Source organism: Eurypyga helias, unplaced genomic scaffold, assembly GCF_000690775.1.
Source record: "Eurypyga helias isolate BGI_N326 unplaced genomic scaffold, ASM69077v1 scaffold48473, whole genome shotgun sequence".
Lineage (NCBI taxonomy): Eukaryota > Metazoa > Chordata > Aves > Eurypygiformes > Eurypygidae > Eurypyga > Eurypyga helias.
In genome coordinates, this window is record NW_010241479.1 from 1 (window position 1) to 20597 (window position 20597).

A 20597-nucleotide genomic window follows, 5' to 3' on the forward strand; every position below is an offset into this window, starting at 1 on the left:
ACCTCTCCAGCTTGTCCAGGTCCCTAACTTGGCCAAAATAACCTCAAGAGGTCTGTGATAACACAAATCATTCTCTAATTCTGTTACTCTCTCATATATCCTATATAACCCAGACATCCACTCTGGAATACCTTTACCTGATCTGTCAGTTACAGGTAAAAGTAAGGAGGAAAGAGATCAGATGAAAGTGGAAGATGAAAGAAGGAACACAGGCATGACTTGGCGTCTGAAATGTTCTTCATTGACTTCTCAGAACAGAAGAAATTGGGAATTCTACAGCAGTGCAAATACTTATTGAACACGGTAATCATGAATTACAACAGAGGATGACTTGGAACACTGAGCTCTTTTCTGTCACAGAAACACTGTTGGAGGAACAGGAGAAAGACATTGGGTTCCTGAAAGGAAAGATGGCTCAGAGGAGAATACATTCAAAATAAAACCTCAGCCTAAGTATCATAAATTCTGGTGTGGTAGCTGTGCATACAATTCAAACAATATACTGCCTGCATGTGTGGATGAAGGTTGTTGATGAAAGTAATTATTCTGAATTTTTTCTGGTTATAAGACTAACAGTAACACTGGGATGGTAGGAAAGACCAGGAAACCCTCCCTAACAGGAGGTTTGTGAGGAAACTTAGCATATCACTAAAAATCGACTGGAGATGACACCAGCAAAAATATTTAAGCAATTCATCCTACATTTTAGAAGAGGTATAGTGGATGATCTATGATGTTTGCTTTGTTATTAGAGCAAAAAGTGAAATGTAGAAGGTAGAAAAACAGCCTTCAGATAGGTGTGAGCACATATGTGCATCGCACGAATTACAAACTGCATTCTGTGAATTAATGTAAACCATAAGGAAAGCTGAAAAGTTGGGGAAATTACACTGTTCGCATGGGGTAGTCTCTTTTACAAGTTATTTTATACTTTTCTTCCTTTCTTGTTTCCCCCCCACCCCCCCACCCCCCCCCCACCACATTGCCACTATCACTGCTCTCTGAATACATAATTAGGTGATTTCCTTCTGTAGCATTTCAAAACCACTATTTTGCTTCATTCTCAGTGTTCAAAGTGCAAGATTGCAGTTTGTTATGTACCTGACTTGTTCCTTACCTTACACAGAGGCAAGAGTAAGGAATCTAGCTATGAGGTTTAATTTTTCATGTCTATTAAGAATTTACTGGCATGTTTCTTGAGTCAATTCTGTTAGAGTGATCGTGCTGGGACTGGATTATAATTACCTGGGGACATTAAAAAAAAAAATGAACAGCCTAGTGTGAGTTAGACACAGCATAAACAGTTTAATAGCAGTTGCTTTAACACCTAACTCCCTACTCATCATCAACTCCTTCCATCACACAGGTATTTTCTTTTAGTAAGAGTGCGTTTTTTCTTTTTTTTCCTTTTGGCAGTGTTTATCTTAGGGCTCACTCTGTCCCCCTGTCTACTTGCATCTCACAAGCAGTGTAACAGGGTTTGTAAGGGCTTTGTCATGTAATTGGCCAGTTTGGTAGCCTAAGTAAGTGAAACTAATTCCCTGGACATATAGATGATGTACAGCACTAGATCCACTTGAGTAGAAAAGATAAGTTTGATTGTGTTTCTCCCTCCTGCCTGTGAAGAACAGTTCCCTCAAGTCTGTTATCTAATATCATATGGCTTAAGTGCTGAGGCTTCTGTAATTGCCTTGTGGGACTGTTCCTCATCTAAAAGACATCTGCATCTCGTGACTCTCTAGCAGTCTACTGAGAATTCCTGTACACTAATTTCCATCCCCAACTCCTAATTTGTCTCTCAGGCTACTCTAGCAAGTACCTTTCAGCTCTTCAGGATGTTCTCATGCACAAGGGTAGGCATGAGCCTACTGCTCAGAGAAAGGCATCTCAGGAGCCGCTTTTGATGAAACCAGTGTTATTCAGAAGCAGATACGATGGGTAGTGCAGTGGGTGTCAGTTTAGGTCTAGATTTGGTGCAAATGCACTTGCAGCATGGGAGAAAGAGGCTACAGCAGGACAACTCATAGAAAAAGCTGTGAGAGGCTCAGCAAAAGCCTCTGCTTCTCTGTGCCTTCTTGGAAGTACTCAGCAGAAGTTTGTACTCTGATTTTGAAACTGGATCATCTGTTTATCAAGTAAGAGATTGATCCAAGGAGGTTCTATTTGTCCTTTCTGCAATTCACGCTGGGCACAGGGAGAAAAACCCGGTTTGTGTTTGGCATTTGTAGGGAATGCTTGTGCAGAAGAATGAAGGATGTTGGAAAAGGTTGTCTGCTGCCTTTGGCTCTCATTTCTATTGCATTGCTTTGAGGTACAGAAAATGTAATCACAGAAATCAACTAAGGAGCATAAGTAAGTAATGCTATACAGCAGCTGTGCTTAATAAAATGAGGGAGATCTATCAGTTTAAGCTCTGCATTCCCCAAGAAGTGAAGAAATAACTAATAAGAAACTGCAGCAGAGGCAGTGCAGAAGTCTTCTTTCTGTAGAAAAAAATGTCTGTAGTAAAAGCGTTTTTGTCCTGAGCTGACACTGGGCTAATTCACTTCTGTCCATTCTTAATAGATTGGATGCTTGGAGTCAAATGCCACTTGACCTTGTAAAAATCTGATCACCCACTGGAAGGAAAACAAAATCCAACAATACAGAGCCTTTCTGGTATAAGTAAATAAGGTTCATTTACCTGTTACCACTAACCTGATGTACTATGATGCTGCATTCCAGAAATACCGAAGCGGCCTTTTCTATAACAGCCATTTACTCTGAGAGGGTGCAAGATAGTTGGAGCACTTAATACCGGCCTCTCCTTCAGCCTGTTCTCAGGGGTTTGAACAGTAGCAATTTGTTTTATGGGACATGGCACCCTTCTGCCCTGCTCATGCAAAGAATCGGCCTTTTGTAAGGCCACTCTGTGCATGCTCAGTACCAGCAGATTGCCTTTCTTGGCATACGCAGGCACGAGCGTTTCTGAGGGAATGTACACGGTTCTGGTCTGCCTGACAGATGTTTTATTCATGTAGGGCTAATTTGCCTCTTCAGCCATAGGCCCAAGTCACAGTTCTGGCTCCAGGTTAACATGGGGACACTGTTATCCATGCATCTCCTTGTGGGAAACAAGGGCATGCATACTGTACCTCTCCCTGCAGAGGGAAGGGCTCCATGCTTTGTGCCCACTATAGCTCCTTTGGCTGGTGCACGGGAGCAAAGAGATGTTCAGACTGCTCCTTCTGCAGCCTTGCACTGTGAGGCAGGGGTAGGAGGTGAAGGAAACAATACATGTGGAGAATTGAAGTGGTTATGGTACATGGCCTGCATGACATCACTCAGTGGCTCTAATTCAGGCCAGTAAAGCATGCTAAGGCTTCAAAGAAGAGTAGTAACAATCAGTTACTTCATCTAGGGTCACAAGAGACTGTAATTACCTCTCTGATCTCCTGCATTAGACAGCACACAGGGCATCTATTATAATAAGTATTATAGTTATTATTACTATTATTTTAGGAAAACCATCCCTCTTGATTGTAAAACGTCCAGGGACGCAAAGTCCTTGGTAAAGTATTCATGTGGTATGTTACCCCGACTTGCTTAAACTACCAGTGCCGATCAGGCTATAGATAAATCCATCTATTAAATCCAGGAGATTTCTACTGTCCATTTCTGGTCTCCAGGAAGTATTTCTAGACTGGGGTGAGAATATCCTGTACTTTTGTGTGTTAACATGTGTGGTTAAACAGTACAGAACGAACTCTTGTCGTGACAAGGGGCTTGAGCCAATATGGTGCTGTTTGTAAGGTCTGGCTTTACTGGTGCTGCTTTAAAATGACAGCTCATAACCCTCCTTTTGTCCTTTGTCAAAAATCAGTGTACCACTTTCTGTTGAACTGTGGATAGCAGTATGCCCTGTTTTCTACATTTAGTACAGAATAATACGGAGATCTTCTCCATGTCTTTGTACATGGATATATACCCGAAGAACTTAGAGGCAAACGGCAGTAATTAACGTGGCTATAAATTTCCCAGGAGGGACTAATATAAGAAACTTGGTCTTCAAAGAGCCTTTGTTTTAGACTTCGTTTAATCTTAACTTTCTTTCTGCCTGCACTGATATAATTTTAATGGGTAATTACTGTAGGAAAATATAGCTTCACCTCTGCACAAGATTTATTAACAAATCAAATATCCTATCAGAATTGGAAATGTTGAAAGCATGCACATAAAAACTCAAGTTCTTTATAACACCATCACATTCAGCAACAGAATTGTTACTAGAATGTTTTTGAAACACAGAGTTGTTAGAACTGTGAATGTAACCAAATCACAAAACCATTAAAACAATCCCAGCTGGGTTGGTACTTGTGACAGTGTCTTTTCAGTTGTCCACTTCTGCACAGCAAAATGAGGCTCGGGCACTTACGCTGTCTATAGATGTTCACATGTACATGTCTGTTGGCAACCTTTCTGCCATAAATTTTGATCCCATTAACAAATCCCAATCTAATTTGATGAGGAGGATAAATTCCGTATATATTGTTGCAATCAGTGAACATTAGCAATTGGAGACAGGGACCTTTTAAGTGCTCCAGCTGAGGGAAAAGCGTAGCGACAGCTCACACCTTATTAGACACCAGACAATAGAAAGAAGCAGAAACAGCAACTGCATCTTTGGAAAAGCTTCAATTAACGATGAGACATAAATCTGCTGGAAGCAGCACTTGCTTCATCCTGGTGTTCAGAGGATTGCTTAGCACAGAGCATCCCTGGGGGCTCTGCCAGAGGGGCTGGAAACAGGAGGCACTCACAGAAATCACACTGCAATGGAGACGCTGCCATACTAAGCAAGCACAAGTTGGGTCTCCGTATCAGTAAGATCAATTGTAATTGTAACCTCAAATTTCATTAGTGCTATATCTGTTTTCACAGCTATAGAAGAAATACTTCTTCCTTTTGGAAAATCTTGCAGAATGTGGGCCACAGCCGTTGGCAAACCTCCCATTGATTCAGGACCAGAGAAGAAACATCTTCGCACACTGTAGATAATTACAAGCTGCTTGCATTTTTAAGTCATGCTAACAATCCAGCTGGAGGATATAGTTTTTTATTATTTACAGCTTTTTTTATCTTAGTTCAGGAAAATTGGTATTAATCCAAAAGATTCTGAGCATGCCCTCTGGCAAAAAAGACAGAAAGAAAAAAAGTGCTATGACACTTAAAACTTCAGAGGAGAGAGATTTTATCGTGCAGTCACCTCCTGCACTGTAAAGAGTAAATAAGAAAGTGCCTGACATCATTTATGAGCTAATCAAGTGGCAAAATAATGAAATGCCTTTGCTGATGGGAAGCATGAACTGATATATGCCTCAAATAATCTGACTCTGTTAATTTAGAAGTTGCTTCCTTCAGATGAAAAAAAAATGTTTAAATGCCCAGTGTCTGCATTTTATTTCTGGTGTTCATGAATCAAACCCACACAAAAATGAGATCGAAATGCACCAGATAGATATAGAACTGCGATGGGGATGATTAATCGTGTTGTGATGAGAAGTAAAATTGTCAAACACTGCACTTCATGACTAGTTTTAGATGAACTAAAGACAGGGGAATTCACAAAATTATAACATTTCATTTTAACATGCTTGTACAAAAGGCTTCAGCTTCTCATTTCATATATTTTCATTTCAAACTGACATAAACTAAACAAAGTATTTTGGCTTTGCTGGGGAGAGGCAAAAAACTGAAACTCCTTCTACAGCACCTTGTAGTGCTTGATTGTGCTGAGGAAAAATATTCTTTTTCTTTAGGAGACATTTGTTTTGGAACAGTGTTTCCCATTTCATCTGTCTGGAGGCAGAGATCTCTAGACCCAGGCAGAAGGGGCTACAAGCTGTAATTGCTGGAAGGTCTGTGCTCCTCGGTGCCTGATGGCTTTAGAGTATGATGCTCTGGCTTCATCATAATCAACTGCTCAGCCTGGAGAGAAGGCTCAGGACGATCTTATCCATGTCTGTAAATATAATACTTGAGGTGGGGGATAGAGAAGATGAAGACGGACTCGTCTCACTGGTGCGCACTGACAGAGCAAGAGGTAAGGGACACAAACTGAAATACATCATATTCTTTTTAATTAACAGAAAGACCTTTTTTACAGTGCACTGGAACATGTTGCCCAGAGAGGCTGTGGAGTCTCCAGCTGTGGAGATATTCAACACTCAATTGGACAAGCTGTGGGCAATATGCTCTCACTGACGCTGCTTGAGCAGGGGCTGGACGAGACAAGCTCCAGAGGTGTCCACCTGCCTCCACAGTGATTCCCCTGAAATGGCTTCTTCTCTATCAGTAGTTTTTAGGAAACTCTGAAAGTTGACACACTGAGGATCATCCAGTGACCAGCTCAAAGAAAATGAAGAGTCACTGTGACATGTTTCTAAGCAAAGAAAATGATTTCTTAACTTTGAAGTAATCTCTATTTTGTCAAATTATTTATCTGTCAGCTTAGGGATAAGATCAGACAATGCCTGTAATTTCCATATGCTTCTTTTTCTGCAAAAGGTTCCTGAATATCTGAATCTGACTTTTTGATTATTATTTAAAACATTTTGGATAAAAACATCTGAAACCTAAACTTTTCTGCAGGGCATGTAGACCATTTTCCTACTGCCATCACCAAAAAGATAAATTAGCTTAATTGCAGAAGTGCAGAAGACATTTTGAAGGTTTTCTAGAGATTAGTTTAATTAGCTAATAAACCAAATGGAATACACATATTTCATCAAGATAGCAGAAATGCATTATCTTGAACAATAAGCACAGCATTTGCATGTAGCTCATGACAGCAAAGAGACTGTAAGTAATATGAAAGATATAGAATTAGCAGTAGAGGAGATGCTGAAGGAAGAGAGGGGTGAGGATACAGGCAGAGCTGGCAGAGCAGCAAGGACAATCGACACAGCGGTTAAGGACGGTAGGGCTACAGAGGCAGCCAAGCTCCCTTTGCCCAAACCTAGATGAACCATGTATGAGGCACTTACACTCCACAAACCATGTAGCTCTGTTAATATGCTGAGAGGCACAGTATATTGCTTGGGCACTGTGCCACGCTACGACAGCTCTACGCTGCTTGGGACCAGAGTTGGCTCTGTGTCCAGTTAGCTCAAAAGCCAGCCTACCTCAAGCAAGCGTCTGTCCCTACCCTCACAGGTATGTCCCAAGGAGCATCTTAGTTTCTTCACAAGGTAGGAAGCAAGTGAGACACAGAGAAACGGAGAGATGAAAATAATGAAAAAGGGGACTGACAATCATCAGAGCTGGTACATGAGACAGAGAAGGGCTGCATGGCTGGGAGAGGTGGATGAGGAGTGAAGGGGAGAGAAAGAATGGAGGAGAAACAGGAACCCACTTTGGAACATCAGAAAACTGCTGGATTTGTTTGAAGCCACTGCCTAAGATTTTGGGGTGATTTGTGCCCTTAGGGAAACTTGGAAAATGTAAAGTGTCCTCAAATTAGTTTCAAAATCAACCTTTATTCTGAAAGATGACAAAATTATGTGAGACAGAATTTAAGATCTATCTAAGCAACTAATTTCAAAGAAGTCTTTGCCATTACTGTCACTAGAAACAAAATCGGTCTTACGTAGTGTAGCACAAGAAACTCCCAGCAACTGATTGTCCCCTCCATCAAAATAGAAATGGAGACCTTTGAACACACTGAACATAACTAGAAGACTTGTTTTATGAAAAGAAGCCATCACTTTCAAAATTAGGACTTTTTATTATTGATGATAAATTGGTTTACTAGTATAAGGAATGACTAATCTGTGATTTTAGTACATAGATACATTGTGACTCAAGAACATTTGACCACCAACAAAACATCCATAAGCCATTGCTTTGGCATTGCTGTGTAAGGGCCTGCCTTTGTTTTTTCTTTTTATGGATTTATTTATTTATATTCTTGATTATCCTCTTGTATTACAACAGCATCAATCAAGCTGACTAAACTCAATTCAGTATGAAGAAAAGTGAAATCTATTTCCCCAATAATTATTGACAGTAGCTATTTCCATTGTGAAATCCATATTGCTACCTGCTTGCTGACAAGACCTTCACTCTTCCTCCCATTTTCTTCTTTTTAGTTCCACATACTTCCTCTGACAAAAGAAGAATGAAAAGTATTTTTCTTATATTTTCCCGTTCTGTTCACCAAGATAAAATAGTGAGATGTGCAAGTGACCGTGTATGCTTAAAACAGGAACCAACCCAAACACTGCCGGACATAAATGACAGGAAACATCTTGGATGAACATAGCAATTGCTCTCATGAGAGAGTCTTCAGCTCAAGGTAGAGATGCTCTCTCCCTCAGAGCAGTGACAAATTCACATCCTGTGGCGTTTGGATACAGACCTCCTTAGTTGCCATGCATTGGCTCATTCTGCGTGTAAACAAACGACTACGGTTATTTATATAAGTTCGTCATTGTGAGCCATAGCATGTTCAAATGGGATGTAGGACATTTCCAGTGAAGGATTCTTAAATATTGTACAAACTTTTCATGTTGGTCCTCCATGGCCTGGATTCTACCCTCCACCCTTGTAAATAAAAAGCCACTAAAAACTGTTCATTTACTGTGCTTAAGACTGATTTTCAGACACAGCCTTGCACTATTACCGCTGTGCTGCAGAGCATCCCCAGGAGCTGTTTATTGCTCTGAGTCACAACTCCTTTCATCTTGCTCTGCGCAAGAACAGGAACTTATTACTGGCCTTAAATTTTATCTCAGGCTACCTCAGCCACCCCGCTGAAAGGTAAGCTTAATCCCATGTGAATTGGAGGGGATATATAAGATAATTGTCTTTTTATTGCTACACACCGGATCCAGAACCAGACAACAGGTAGGACATCCAAAGAGGAGGAACTAGTTCTTTGTTGGGCCACAGAGCACGCACCACAGGCATCGCCATTGATATGAAGAGGTTTGGGCTCTCAGATGACAACGTGTAAACGAGATCCCTGTGGATATTTAAAAGGATATTTAAAAGACTCTCTATGAGAACAGAAATATATTCTGTCACCGAGGCACACGCGTGCACTCCTGGAGCTGCAGCGGTGCTGTATGTCAGCCAGACGCTGCCCGCTGCCACCAGGGCGGTGGTGTTCAAGTGGTTCTGTATGCGTGCGTGCGTGCATACGTGAGGTTTATGAAGGACCAGGGAGCTGGCATCAAAGTGCAAAGCAAGAACAGCACAAGCAGAAATAATGTATAACCCTGAACCGTCCCAGACGTGAACACAAATGGGAGTTGCCTGAATAGAGAAAGATTGACCGCTCTGTGAATCAAAGCACTAAATAAAGACATGGGTTTGGTGCTCCTAGAAGGACTCTGGTTCCAGAAATCAATGCAAAGATTGGTTCAGCCAAGTATGTGGCATTTTTCTCCCCTTCTCAGACAGACTAATTTTACCTAGAATCTTGCTGTCTGCATTACATCTCATCTTTTTTTTCCTGCAGATGATAAGGCATTGTCCAAAACTGACTTAATAACAGCAATGAGAGAGACAGATTATCATTTTAGGTTATTCAGACAGTGGTTAAAGTTAATAAGGGTTCAGGCTGCTCCTTTGTGCTGCAAACGCTGTGCGACAGACCAGCCCGCTGAGGAGCCCAGCTGGAGGTGCCGGGCCCCAGATCACTCCTCGGATGCCGGAGTGGTGGCTGCAGCATTCACTTCCTCATGAAGACATCTGACATTTGCTTCTCTCCACACTTCTCTGTCCCTGCTGGAGAGCTGACAGTGTAACCTCAGCACAGTCAATGTTCTTCTCTCACACACCAGGACAAGAAACACCATTAGCGTGTGAATGATGTATGAGGTGAACGGTTCCTGTACCACTCCATTTTTGTTCAGGGGCTGACCGCGAGCTGTTCCCTCTCTCTTTAAAAAAAAGCTTTGACCCTCACTCTCTGCAACACACTCCTCCAATGAGCAACTGCTTCCCAACAGGGGCTGCAGAATGAGGCACAAGGCAGCAGCATATGACAAATGATGTTCTTTTTGTAGACTGTGCAGAACTGGAGGTCAAACACACTATTAATAATTCTCTGACTGTTTAAAAGCTGCATTCGTTGGCAACATAATTTGAAAGGTCTGTACAAGCCACTTAAAACAGCAGCTGAACAGAGGCATTTCAGTACTGTCCAAATTGATTTTTTGCTTCTAACCCGCCTGTTTGCTATGACTGGTTTAAATATCCCATGAAGTTTAAGTGAAGATATTTCCCATCTCAATAACTGTGCATTGTCATTTGATACCGTAGATAAGCCAGTAGTATCTTCCCTAGTAACACTGGTTTTGGCTCAAAGAGGGAGAGTACCCCAAAATCTCTATCCTGGACCATTGTTGCCCGCATGAAGGAAGGCTGAGTGAGGAATGAACAGAGGTGGGTTGGAGTGGAGAACCCAGTCACCAGGCTGTTCATTGAGCGCAATCTGCACCAGGAAAAAAAACCAAAACAAAACATGAACACAGTATAGAGCTCGTACAGCGGATTATTTCTGCCTCCAGCCAAGGGGTCCCAAGGAACAAGAAACTCCAGTAAATTCAAAGCACTAGTTGGTGCAGACCCACAAAACAGTAGTTTAAAGGTAAAAGATACTCAGGAAATTTAGTAAATCCTTAACCAAAATTAAGGAAACAAGATAAGCCTATGTGAAATGTGAAAATGTGGAAGAAAAGTAATAATTGCAAACATTGGTTTGGCTAATCATGAGAGCGACCTGAAATTTAAAGAATTTCACGACTGGAGAATTTAGGACATAAAAATAATATTTTTGTGGTTTGGGTTCGGGTTTTTTCTGGGGGGAGGGGTTGTTTTTTTTGTTTGTTTGTTTTGTGGGGACAACAGGCAAGAACAGCAAGTGAGATCCTGCTAGAAGAGAAAAAAAGGTCATGAGGAAGTGCTCTATATTTATACTAGAAAGAAAAAAAAGACAAAGCAAGAAGTGGATTTCTGCTTTGTAGGGATGGAGAGAGGCACAACTAAAAATGATGCAGAGAAGACTGAAGTGCTTCAGCCTATTAATTTTTCTTTACCTCATTAAAAATTCTAAAATAATTTAGACCATCCATAGATTTTAGAACTTATTAATAACTTAGTCTGGTAGAGAGCAGAAAAAGAAGATACATAGATACATTATACATTTTCAAATCATGTGAGCCTTATAAAATTCACCCCAGAGTGCCCAGGGAATTGAGTAAGAGCAATTTCACAGCCATGAGCAATTATCTTTGAGGACTGATGGAGGGTGAATGAAGTTCCAGAAGACTGGAAAATGACCTCTCAAGAGCTCTTCCAGCCATGGTTACCATGCCTGTAAGGAGGGAAAAACAAAGACAAGACTGTGACTTATTGATCTGTAGTTCCTTCTTTGGGAAGCCACAGTGGCAAAGCAACTACTTGGTATTCTCACTATAGGCAAAGAATAAAGTTTTGAGAACAGGGGGTCAGGCTGGATCACATCAAAGGTCCATCTATCACAAAACTGTCTCAGATAGTAGCCTGCAGCAGATACTGCTGTATCTAAAACGAAGTGTAGGGCAGGCATGCACCAGCATACTCTCCCAGCTCTTAGCAATCGGAAGCTTAGGGACTTACAGAGCTAGAGACTTTGCATCTTTCTGTTAATAGCCCTTCCTGACCCTTAATAGCCCTTAACAATTACTAATCAAGAGATCTTGAAAGCACTGTCTTTATTACACAGAATCAGGAGATAATACATAGAAACTGAAAATAGTCACGTACTCTCTACTATTCTGCCTTTCAGCGAGTGGTTTTTTTGTTCCCAGCCTGGATATATTGTCATCAAGTATACATTCATTTCATGAACAGCTAATCCTTGAGAAAAGCCATACCAAAATGCCAGGATAGCTACTTGATATTATTTACATTCAAGCACAGTTACTCTGGGTAGTTTGTCAGGAGCTGCTTCATGTTAGAGTTGAACCAAATTTATTTTAAGCTATAAAGAGACAAAAGACAATCTCCCGTAGATGGATACACTGCAGTTGGAGAACAGTGATTAAAGGGCTTTATTTACATTTCTAGCTGATCAACATCTTTTAGATACTTCTAATGGGAAGAATTGATTTTTTCCTCTACAAAAGAGACTTAATCAATTTTGCTTCTGGAAATGTTTTATTCAACAATAGCTAAATTTCCCTGCATACACATCTGTTAAAGCAGAGACTATTATTGGAAAAGAGAAGCCTTTTGTGCTGATATAAAGATATCTCTTTTATTATTTCAACAGAAGCCTATCGATTTTCTGAAAGTTTGAAAAAAAAATCTGACTGTAATAAAAATACCTTAAATGCACAAACCCTTCCCTAAATTCCTGTAAATATTAGCAAAATTTAGTTAGGTTTGAATTTGCTGGGATTTTGTAAAAATATTTTATACTTGAAATTAAACTTTAATGGCATTCTTCAGGAAAAAAAAAAAAAGAAAAAATTGCTATCCCTTTTGGATTAATTTATTCCGGGGGTTCTATAATAATTAATCTCTTTTTGCAGTGCTGGACTGTGGCTTTTAAAAGGCCTTGGTTTCTGACCTCAGCTCTCCCAACTAGCTCCCTGGGCAAAGGGGATCAGCCACTTCAACAGCAGAGAGGGGGCGCTACATACTCTGTAGAGAGCTTTGATCGCTACGTGCAGGAGGGTTTTTGAAACCATGATGTATCGTCTCACACTGTATCTCACTTCTCGGTGTAGACAGAAGTACTTTCAGGGCTGGTCTGCGGGTTTTACACTGGGTGTAGGTGAATTAAAAATACATGTGTTAGATTGCCCTTATTCACAACACTAAATGCCTGTGAAGTGCAGCTCAGGTGATGATAATAACTCAGTATTTTTACCATATGTAAAGGTGGACAAATCTGCACATAAACGAGTGGAAAACTTTACAAGTCTTTAATACAGCAAGTCTGCAGAAGTATCTAAACTGTGGATTTGTACTGAAAATCTAATAAAAATGTTCATTATTTGGCTGAGTTCCTCCAGTGGGCACCACATTTACCTTCACACAAACAAATATTAACCAGGTTCATTTCAAATAGGAGGCTCATGTCTTGTTTGGCTTTATGCAAATTTATAACAGACACAATTTAATTTAAACTGGTAAGAAAATCAGTGAAGTCTCACCTCTCTGTGGTCTACAAGACTCTTAACCTTGCCAGGACTTACGGGGGAAAAAAGGTCCATGTGAATATTGCACATGACAATGAATCCTTTAAAATTTAAAAAGATAAGGTTAAGAAGAACCCTGCAAAAAAGGTAGCAATGAATTCAGTGTTTGCTTTCAGTTAGAAAACCTCCCAGATCTTTAAGATGATGGATTGTCATATCTATAAATACACCTACTCTCTTAACCTCTTACTATCCATCGGTTGCACACCATAGGCTGCATCTGGCACCAGTGCAGCGTTACTGCAGCCAACTCGGCCACCTCAGGGACACATTTATTACTGCTATAGCAGTAACAGCCTGAAACCTAAATCACAAATCGGGGCCCTGTTGTACCCAGAACTGTGGGAACAGGTAATAAGAGCAGACAGCCTCTCCTCTAGCCCATGGGGGGATCCACACCCACCACACATTCCCACCCACGCTTCGATTCACATGACAGTGGCAGGAAAGGGTCTGATCCTGTCATGCTGGAATAAAAAGCAACGTTGCAAGGCATAACCTGCATGGCATAACTTCGACTCGCATTTGAGAGGGAGTAGAGGTTGTCAAGGGTGGTTAAGGTACTTCACTGACAAGCACTGGGGATCTGGGAGAAACAAAAACCACAAGCCAGGAGCAAGCGGTGACTACCTGAAGCTCCTGCTCACCTGTGGGCACCGGTCCCTTCTGGGCCCGCACCAGCACCCCATTCCTGCCCTGCTCTGGCACAGCCAGAGCTGGTATCCCTTCTGGAAGGGGGAGATGAATCTGCCACGTCTTCCCTGGGGTGACCTGAGGTGACCATTCCCAGCCCACAGCCCTCCAGGATCACCACTCCTCCCTGTCCCCACACCTGAGCCCAGCACCAGCTGCCATCCAGCCCTGGCCACGGCCATGCTGGACTGGGGCGAGGACCTGGTACCAAAGTGGTGATGCATATGGTTACGGTGGGCAGAGCCCCAACACCCACCTCCTGCCACAGCACCTCCCTGGCCTCACGCAGCCCTGACTGGTGCCACCCTCCTGCTTGTCATTTTTATGGTTATATGGACTTAAGTGGGACACTGGTGTAGCAACAGCCTGCATTGTCTGGCACTTTCTGACTGAGAAGGGCCAGCCAGTCAGGACACAGTCACTGGAGAGTTCAGGATGGAGCTCAGTGTGCTGGAGCAGCTGGATCCAGAGCCACCTCTCACCAGGTGGCCCTTCTGCCTGCATAAGCCCTGCCATGGCTGCCGGCGGCTGAGGACGAAGGGCTGTGCCCCTTGGCACGGAGGGGAAGAGACAACCACTGCAACCGGCTGTTCAGCGAGGATGACCATGACGAGAGCGCTCAGCTTTATACACTTTTATTTTTTGATCCATACAGAACGCTGTTGCTATTATAATAAGGCATCAAACGCACTATTGAAAAGCTCACGGTGGACGTTTCACCCCGTCACGGGCCAAAAAGAAGTTTTACAAGATTAAACCAGTAGCTTTCCAAGTTGTTAAGCTTTATATTCATTACAGACAGATTTTTGAAAGAATTACAAAGATTAAAAAACTGTAAACATATCAAAACCAGCAACAACCCAGCATAGCTTCTTCGGAGAGTCTCAGGCGTTTCTGCTGCAGGCTGGCAGTGAGAAGGCAAGGCCGGCTGTGTCTGGGAGCCATGCTGGGCTGGGACCGCGTGCGATGGGCCTCGCTTTTGGTCAGTCCCCAGCAGGTGCCAGGCAGCTCCCAAATGGCCAACCTCGGCCACAAACGTATAATTGGGAAAAAGAAACTGAGAAAACCAGTCACCGGGGAGCTGTCTGAACAGCGGGGGGCTGGCCGCAAGCTGCCGGAGCCTTGCTGCAGCATGGGGGAGTGCCGGGGCCTCTGGCCTGGCTGCAGGCCTTCGGCTCCCCTCCGGCAGGAAGGCAGAGGCCAAGGCAGGGCCTGGCCTGCAGATAAGATACATCATGAGGTAGAAAATGGGAAAGTGTCACGTTTCACTGTTAGGGTCAGTCAGAAACAAACTGATAGCACAAATCCCAATATGTTTCTGCGGTACTCCAGGGGGTACCTAAAACGCAGCTGGTATGCCCCAAAATTTAGATCCCCAAGGAAGAAAGCTTTCCAGTGATCCATGCGACAACTTTAGCCCAGGCAACAAAAAAAAAAAACCCTCAAACAACAAACCAACAATTTTTCTCACACTTGTAACCTTAAAGCATTTAAATTTTGAGCAGGGGAAATAAAATTGCAGGGCTGCATGAGATAGCAATTAATTTCCCTTGGCCTCAGCCTTGGGTGCCGCCCCGTGCGAGGTGAACAATGAAAAGGCTCGTCCAGCGGGCAGCGGGTTAACACATACATTTTCCACCACCGGCCATCACAAGCATTTTGGTCTCTGTCACACCACACAGCTCGAGAACCTGAGAGTCCAGAGGTTTTATATCACACCACCAACCCACACAGTCCTGTAACTTGTAAATGTATCTTGTTCTTGATCAGAGAAATGTCCTGAGAGTTTTTATCTGCTAAACTCCTGCACTCTGAAGGCCTATATGCTTCTGCATTGTATATTTAGATTATTATGTTGGCTTACGTTTCCTTAAAATGCTCAGGGAAAATGTGAAGGTTCATTTAAGTATTGCAGGCTCCTGATCTGTGACAGGCATTTTACAAAGTGTCAGAAAACTTCTCACTTGATAATAACATAGTGACAGTCAGGGGAGCGTTCCCTTTTCTAGTGCTAATAATCAGCATTAAGGCATGCCACGGTTCCTACAAGATATCTGTGATCCTTACAGCTTTAGCTGTCATCTTTCTGCAATAACAGAATGTACTCAAATTTTATGCATATGTATCATTAAAAAATAAAAATAATGGCTCTCAAAAACATTAGCCTCAGTTTTAGAGCTCCTGCTGCATAGGTGAGTACAGTGATTCCATTAGGGGCCCAGGCAGGCTGGTGAAAGGGTTTTCACCCACCACTATGTCCATCTCCTGCCTCACACCATCTTGCTGCCCCTGCTCAGCATCATTTGACCTCTCACTTTGCATGACATTCCCTGGACCTCTGGAGGCCACAGCCAGCCCCTTCCCATCCTCGGGGCAGGATGGCAGGCAGCACTGTCCCCCCGCCTCACCTCAAGCCATGCGTCAGGCTCCGCAGGCAGCGTCCAGGTACCCACCCGCAGGCAAAGGCCAGCTAAGGAGGAGCCTTCCTCCTCTGTGTCCTGCTTCTCAGGCTATTTCCTTCCTCCATCTCACCAATCACAACAGGTTGAAGGCTTCTGCTTAGGTCTGGAAGCTATTCCATTTATTTACCCTAGAAATTCAATCCTGAATCCCTGATGATGCATGCAGAGGGATGTAAGCTCTCCAAAGACAACTGTGGAGATGCTGGCCGCTGTTGAGTTCCTGCCTATGAGCACACTGAATCATGACATGAACTGGCAAAAGCATCTACTAGGCAGCAGCACCACCTAATAAGGCTGCTCAGTTAATTACCAAATAACACTGAACGAAAGCAGCGGTTAGCACAGGTAACATCTGAAACTGCATCTCTTTTGCAGGTCCAATGTTAAAACCTGGGTACCGCACCACGCTATTTACAGTGACCAAAGGCGTGAACCTGGAGCAGCGCAGCTCCTCGGGCCCTCAGCCGAACACACCCATGTCAGCAAACGCAGCTGGCAGGAGGGATTGAACTAGGTGAGTGCCAGACTCAGGTGCTGCACGTCTGCTGACATGAACAGCCAAAAAAGAGGAAACGAGGAACAAGGTGGGAAAATAGCGTCCAGTCTCTCCGCATGACGACCCTACGTTCCCACCTACCCCTTGTTATTCTGAACCTTGTACTGCCACATATTACTGGGTAAAGGGGCTGTAAAGGAGATCTCCTCCCCCCTTTCCAAGAGAACTCTCCTCAGGTATGTCACAGTGAGAAAAAAAAAAAGTATAATTTAAAAAATATTTTATATTCCTGTGACTATATTTGTGACTTAGCTAATGACTGACAAGGCTGTGACAGTGGATCACATGTCTACCAAGACCCTGCAGTCGGGTTGTACAAACAGAGCTCTGTACTCATGTTTGGCTTTGGCAGGGACACACACATACACATACATTAACATACATATAGATGTTAAACGGGCATATTTATATTAACCACTGTTCAGCAAGGACTGACAGGGGTGCATACATCTTAGTTGGTTTTCTCAGCCCTGTAAGAACACAACTTTTAACATTCCACAGAAACTGGTTGATAATACAGTAAATAGCATCAGTGCTCCAGGTTTTTGGTGACTGTGCCACAGAACTGTGATTAATAACAACATGTACGCTTGATCATCCCCTATGGTGAGTCGCATATCAGCCAGTAAACTGCCTAATGTTTAACCTTTGTATTTCCTGGCAATTTGTTTTTTACAAATAACTTGGGTTTTATTGAACGAGCCCCAGAAAGCTCCTTCCTGACCTTTCCTTGCTGATTATGAAAAGGCTGACAGCCTAGTGACATAAAGCTGAAGTTTCAAAAGGACTAGTAAGATGCAGACAGCCCCAAAGCCCTGCAGCTGAGCTTGAATTTCTTCTGGCATCCGTACTGAGGGAGAAGTGTTGAGTCTCAGCATCCCCATGCTTTTTTACTCTTTGGGTCTTTTGAGACTCCAAACAAGAGGTCAGTTAATTCAAATTATGGCAGTTTTCATACAAAGACATCTGTCCACCAGGAACTAAACTTCTTTTATATGGGTCACTATAGCTATCAGAAGTTAATGACTATCAATCATTGCTAATCTGAACTGAAATGGAGCCACTGACCTTAAACTGAAAGAGCCTTTTGTCTCCTACCAATGCCATGAGCCATATGGTTCCGTGCCCTTTGCCTCTTATCTTATATTTTAAATAATCATCACTAATTGTACAATTGTTTAAAAATATGCGAGGTTTCTGGCAAGTTATGACCAAGTGGTGTTCTTTTTTCCCTTAGCTCTCACTCAATAGAAGGGATCAGCTTAAAATTAAAGGATAAAAAAGCATCTCTCCTGATTAAATATTAGCCATGTTATTTGATTATCAGTCCTGCTTCTTAACACTCTACCAAGTAGACTGTTTATAATCCTGCAGGCTGCAATAATTAACAGCTTCCGAAGTGTCAAGGTCGTTACTGTTCTATATGGGAGTAATAAGAAAATTATATAGGCAAGACACCAGTGGAATGTTTTAAATTAGGATAAAAGAGTATCTGAGGAACCTACTTATATCACAAATCTCTTTTTATTCAGTGGTTTTCATTATTTTATATCAGTTGCATTTTCTCTGGCATGTTTTCCCTTTACAACAAGTGCTCATATGCTGCAAACATTCGATTATAGAGCTTAAGAAAAGACATTCTTATCAGACAAATAAACTGCATCACCAGCTATCTTTAGCTGCATCCGTTTTCTTTAATGAAACACATTTTCCTGTAGAAATGCTGCCTTAAAAATCATGACCACACTAATTATCTATGGCAAGCACATCTTCCTCAACTAACGACAGCTCAAGCATATTATCGTTTGCACCAGACTTCATTCTGAAATTGAAAGACCCATAGAGCTTCGCAGACTCCTTGGAGGACGCAAACCTGCTCCTCCGGTACAGCTCCCCTTTCCACATGGACATCATCAGCAGGCTGGAGAGCACCACTCCCCCCAGGGTTAAGAGACACAGCCCAGCGATAACACAGCGGTCCAAGTGAGCCCCAATCCTAGCACTCTCGTTCTCCAGTCTCTCCATCTCCCGGGCAGCCACGGTGTTGGGATCCACAGTCACATCTCTGGGTACCACGTAGGAAATGATCACCAGCAAAATGCCACTAACCAGGAACAAAATGGCACTAATGAACCCATAGTCCACGGACTTCCCGGCCGCCGCCTCCGAGGCAGCGTCATCCTCCTCGGAGACCAGGGAAGGAGAATCATGCACCCACTCAGGTGGCAGCTCCCTGCAGGAACGCTGCTGCAGAGGGGCATCCTGGCAGCGGCTGCCTGTAGGGCTGGGGGGACTTCTTGTATGCTCCAGGTTTACATTTTCATCCACGTAGGTGAACGAGGTCTCGAGTTCCTGGGCACAGCAGCAGGCTTTCTTCTTCCCTCCGTCCTCCTCCCCAGGCAAGCGCTCCGGCGGGTGGCAGGGCTGGGAGGTGCCAGGGGGTGCAGGGTGCTCCTGGGGCAAGCTGTCCCGGGGTGAGGGCTGGGGTCCCAGGGGGGACTCAGTCACCAGGCCCCTCTGCAAGGGCTTGCAATGCCTTTCACAGTGCAGGGCTGCCACAGCAGCAGCTGCTCTGGGGTCCACCTCACCCCCCTCACGCTGCTGCTGCTCGTAGGGAGGGGAGGGCAGGCTCCAGCCCGTAGCCGTGCCCAGGGGCACCTGCCTGCTCTCCTCGGCCAAGTAGAGAAGCTCCATGCAAGCCATCAACCTCGTCCCGGCAAGCCCCGACTCCTGGGCTACTGCATCCTTCAGCCAACGCTGCCCCTGACCCACTGAAGCGGCTTCACGGTACTGGAGCTGCTGTATCCCAGAAATCTTCTACTCTTTCACCAACATTTTGTTAGGGACATGGCTTGTGTCAGCTGTTAAATGATTAAACAAATCCTCTCTGACATTCATTTCTTTTCGGTCTGCAAATGAAACAGCAGAGGGGAAAACGACAACACCACCACCACAACCAAACCCAACAGCCTCATGATGATACACTAATGAACCAAAGCGAAGATAACGCAAACGTAATACATCAGTCTTCCTCTCAACTGTTGGAGGGCAGATGGCAAACACGATTGTTTTAACCACGCATTTAGCGCTGCAATCCTCTTGCAGATCCAAAATCTATTAGGGAGTCTAATCAACCTTTGACACCAGTATCCAATTAAGGCAGTAAGTCATCTACAGAGCACGGGATAACCAGAATAACTGCAAAATGCCAGAGAAGAGAGACATATGCTCTTTTAGAAGCAAGTAACTCCCCCCACCCCCCAATAAAGAATTATAAACTCAGCTACACAGTCTAATTAGAAAGAAACAGGCAAATCCCATGTAGCTCAGTAATCCAGGATCTGTATTCTCTGGTGGAAATCTGATAATCCTACGGGAAAAGCAGTGCTTTCCTATAGCCGATCTCCAGTTTGATTAAGAGCTTTCAGAATGAAATTATGCCTCAAAGACCGATGAGTCAAAGACGGATATTACTTCTCGTCTGCAATTAATTCGTTATTACCCCCTTCTCCTGCGCCCCATCCCCCCTCGGGGCCGAATGCCCGGTGCCATCAGGAAAAGCCCGCAGCCCCACACATGTGTTGCATGCGGAGAAAACACACGTGCGCCTGGAGCGTATATACGTGATCGGTAACAGCGGCGGCTCACTCA

The 20597-nt window shown here is 43.4% G+C and overlaps 1 protein-coding gene across 1 annotated transcript; it reads right to left on the reverse strand.

The window, feature by feature from the left end:
- Nucleotides 1–18451: 18451 nt before the first annotated feature.
- TMEM74 (transmembrane protein 74) lies at nt 18452–19649 on the reverse strand. Its single transcript, XM_010148758.1, has one exon. The coding sequence runs from the start codon at nt 19647–19649 to the stop codon at nt 18693–18695; it is 957 nt and encodes a 318-aa protein (XP_010147060.1). The 3' UTR covers nt 18452–18692.
- Nucleotides 19650–20597: the final 948 nt, after the last annotated feature.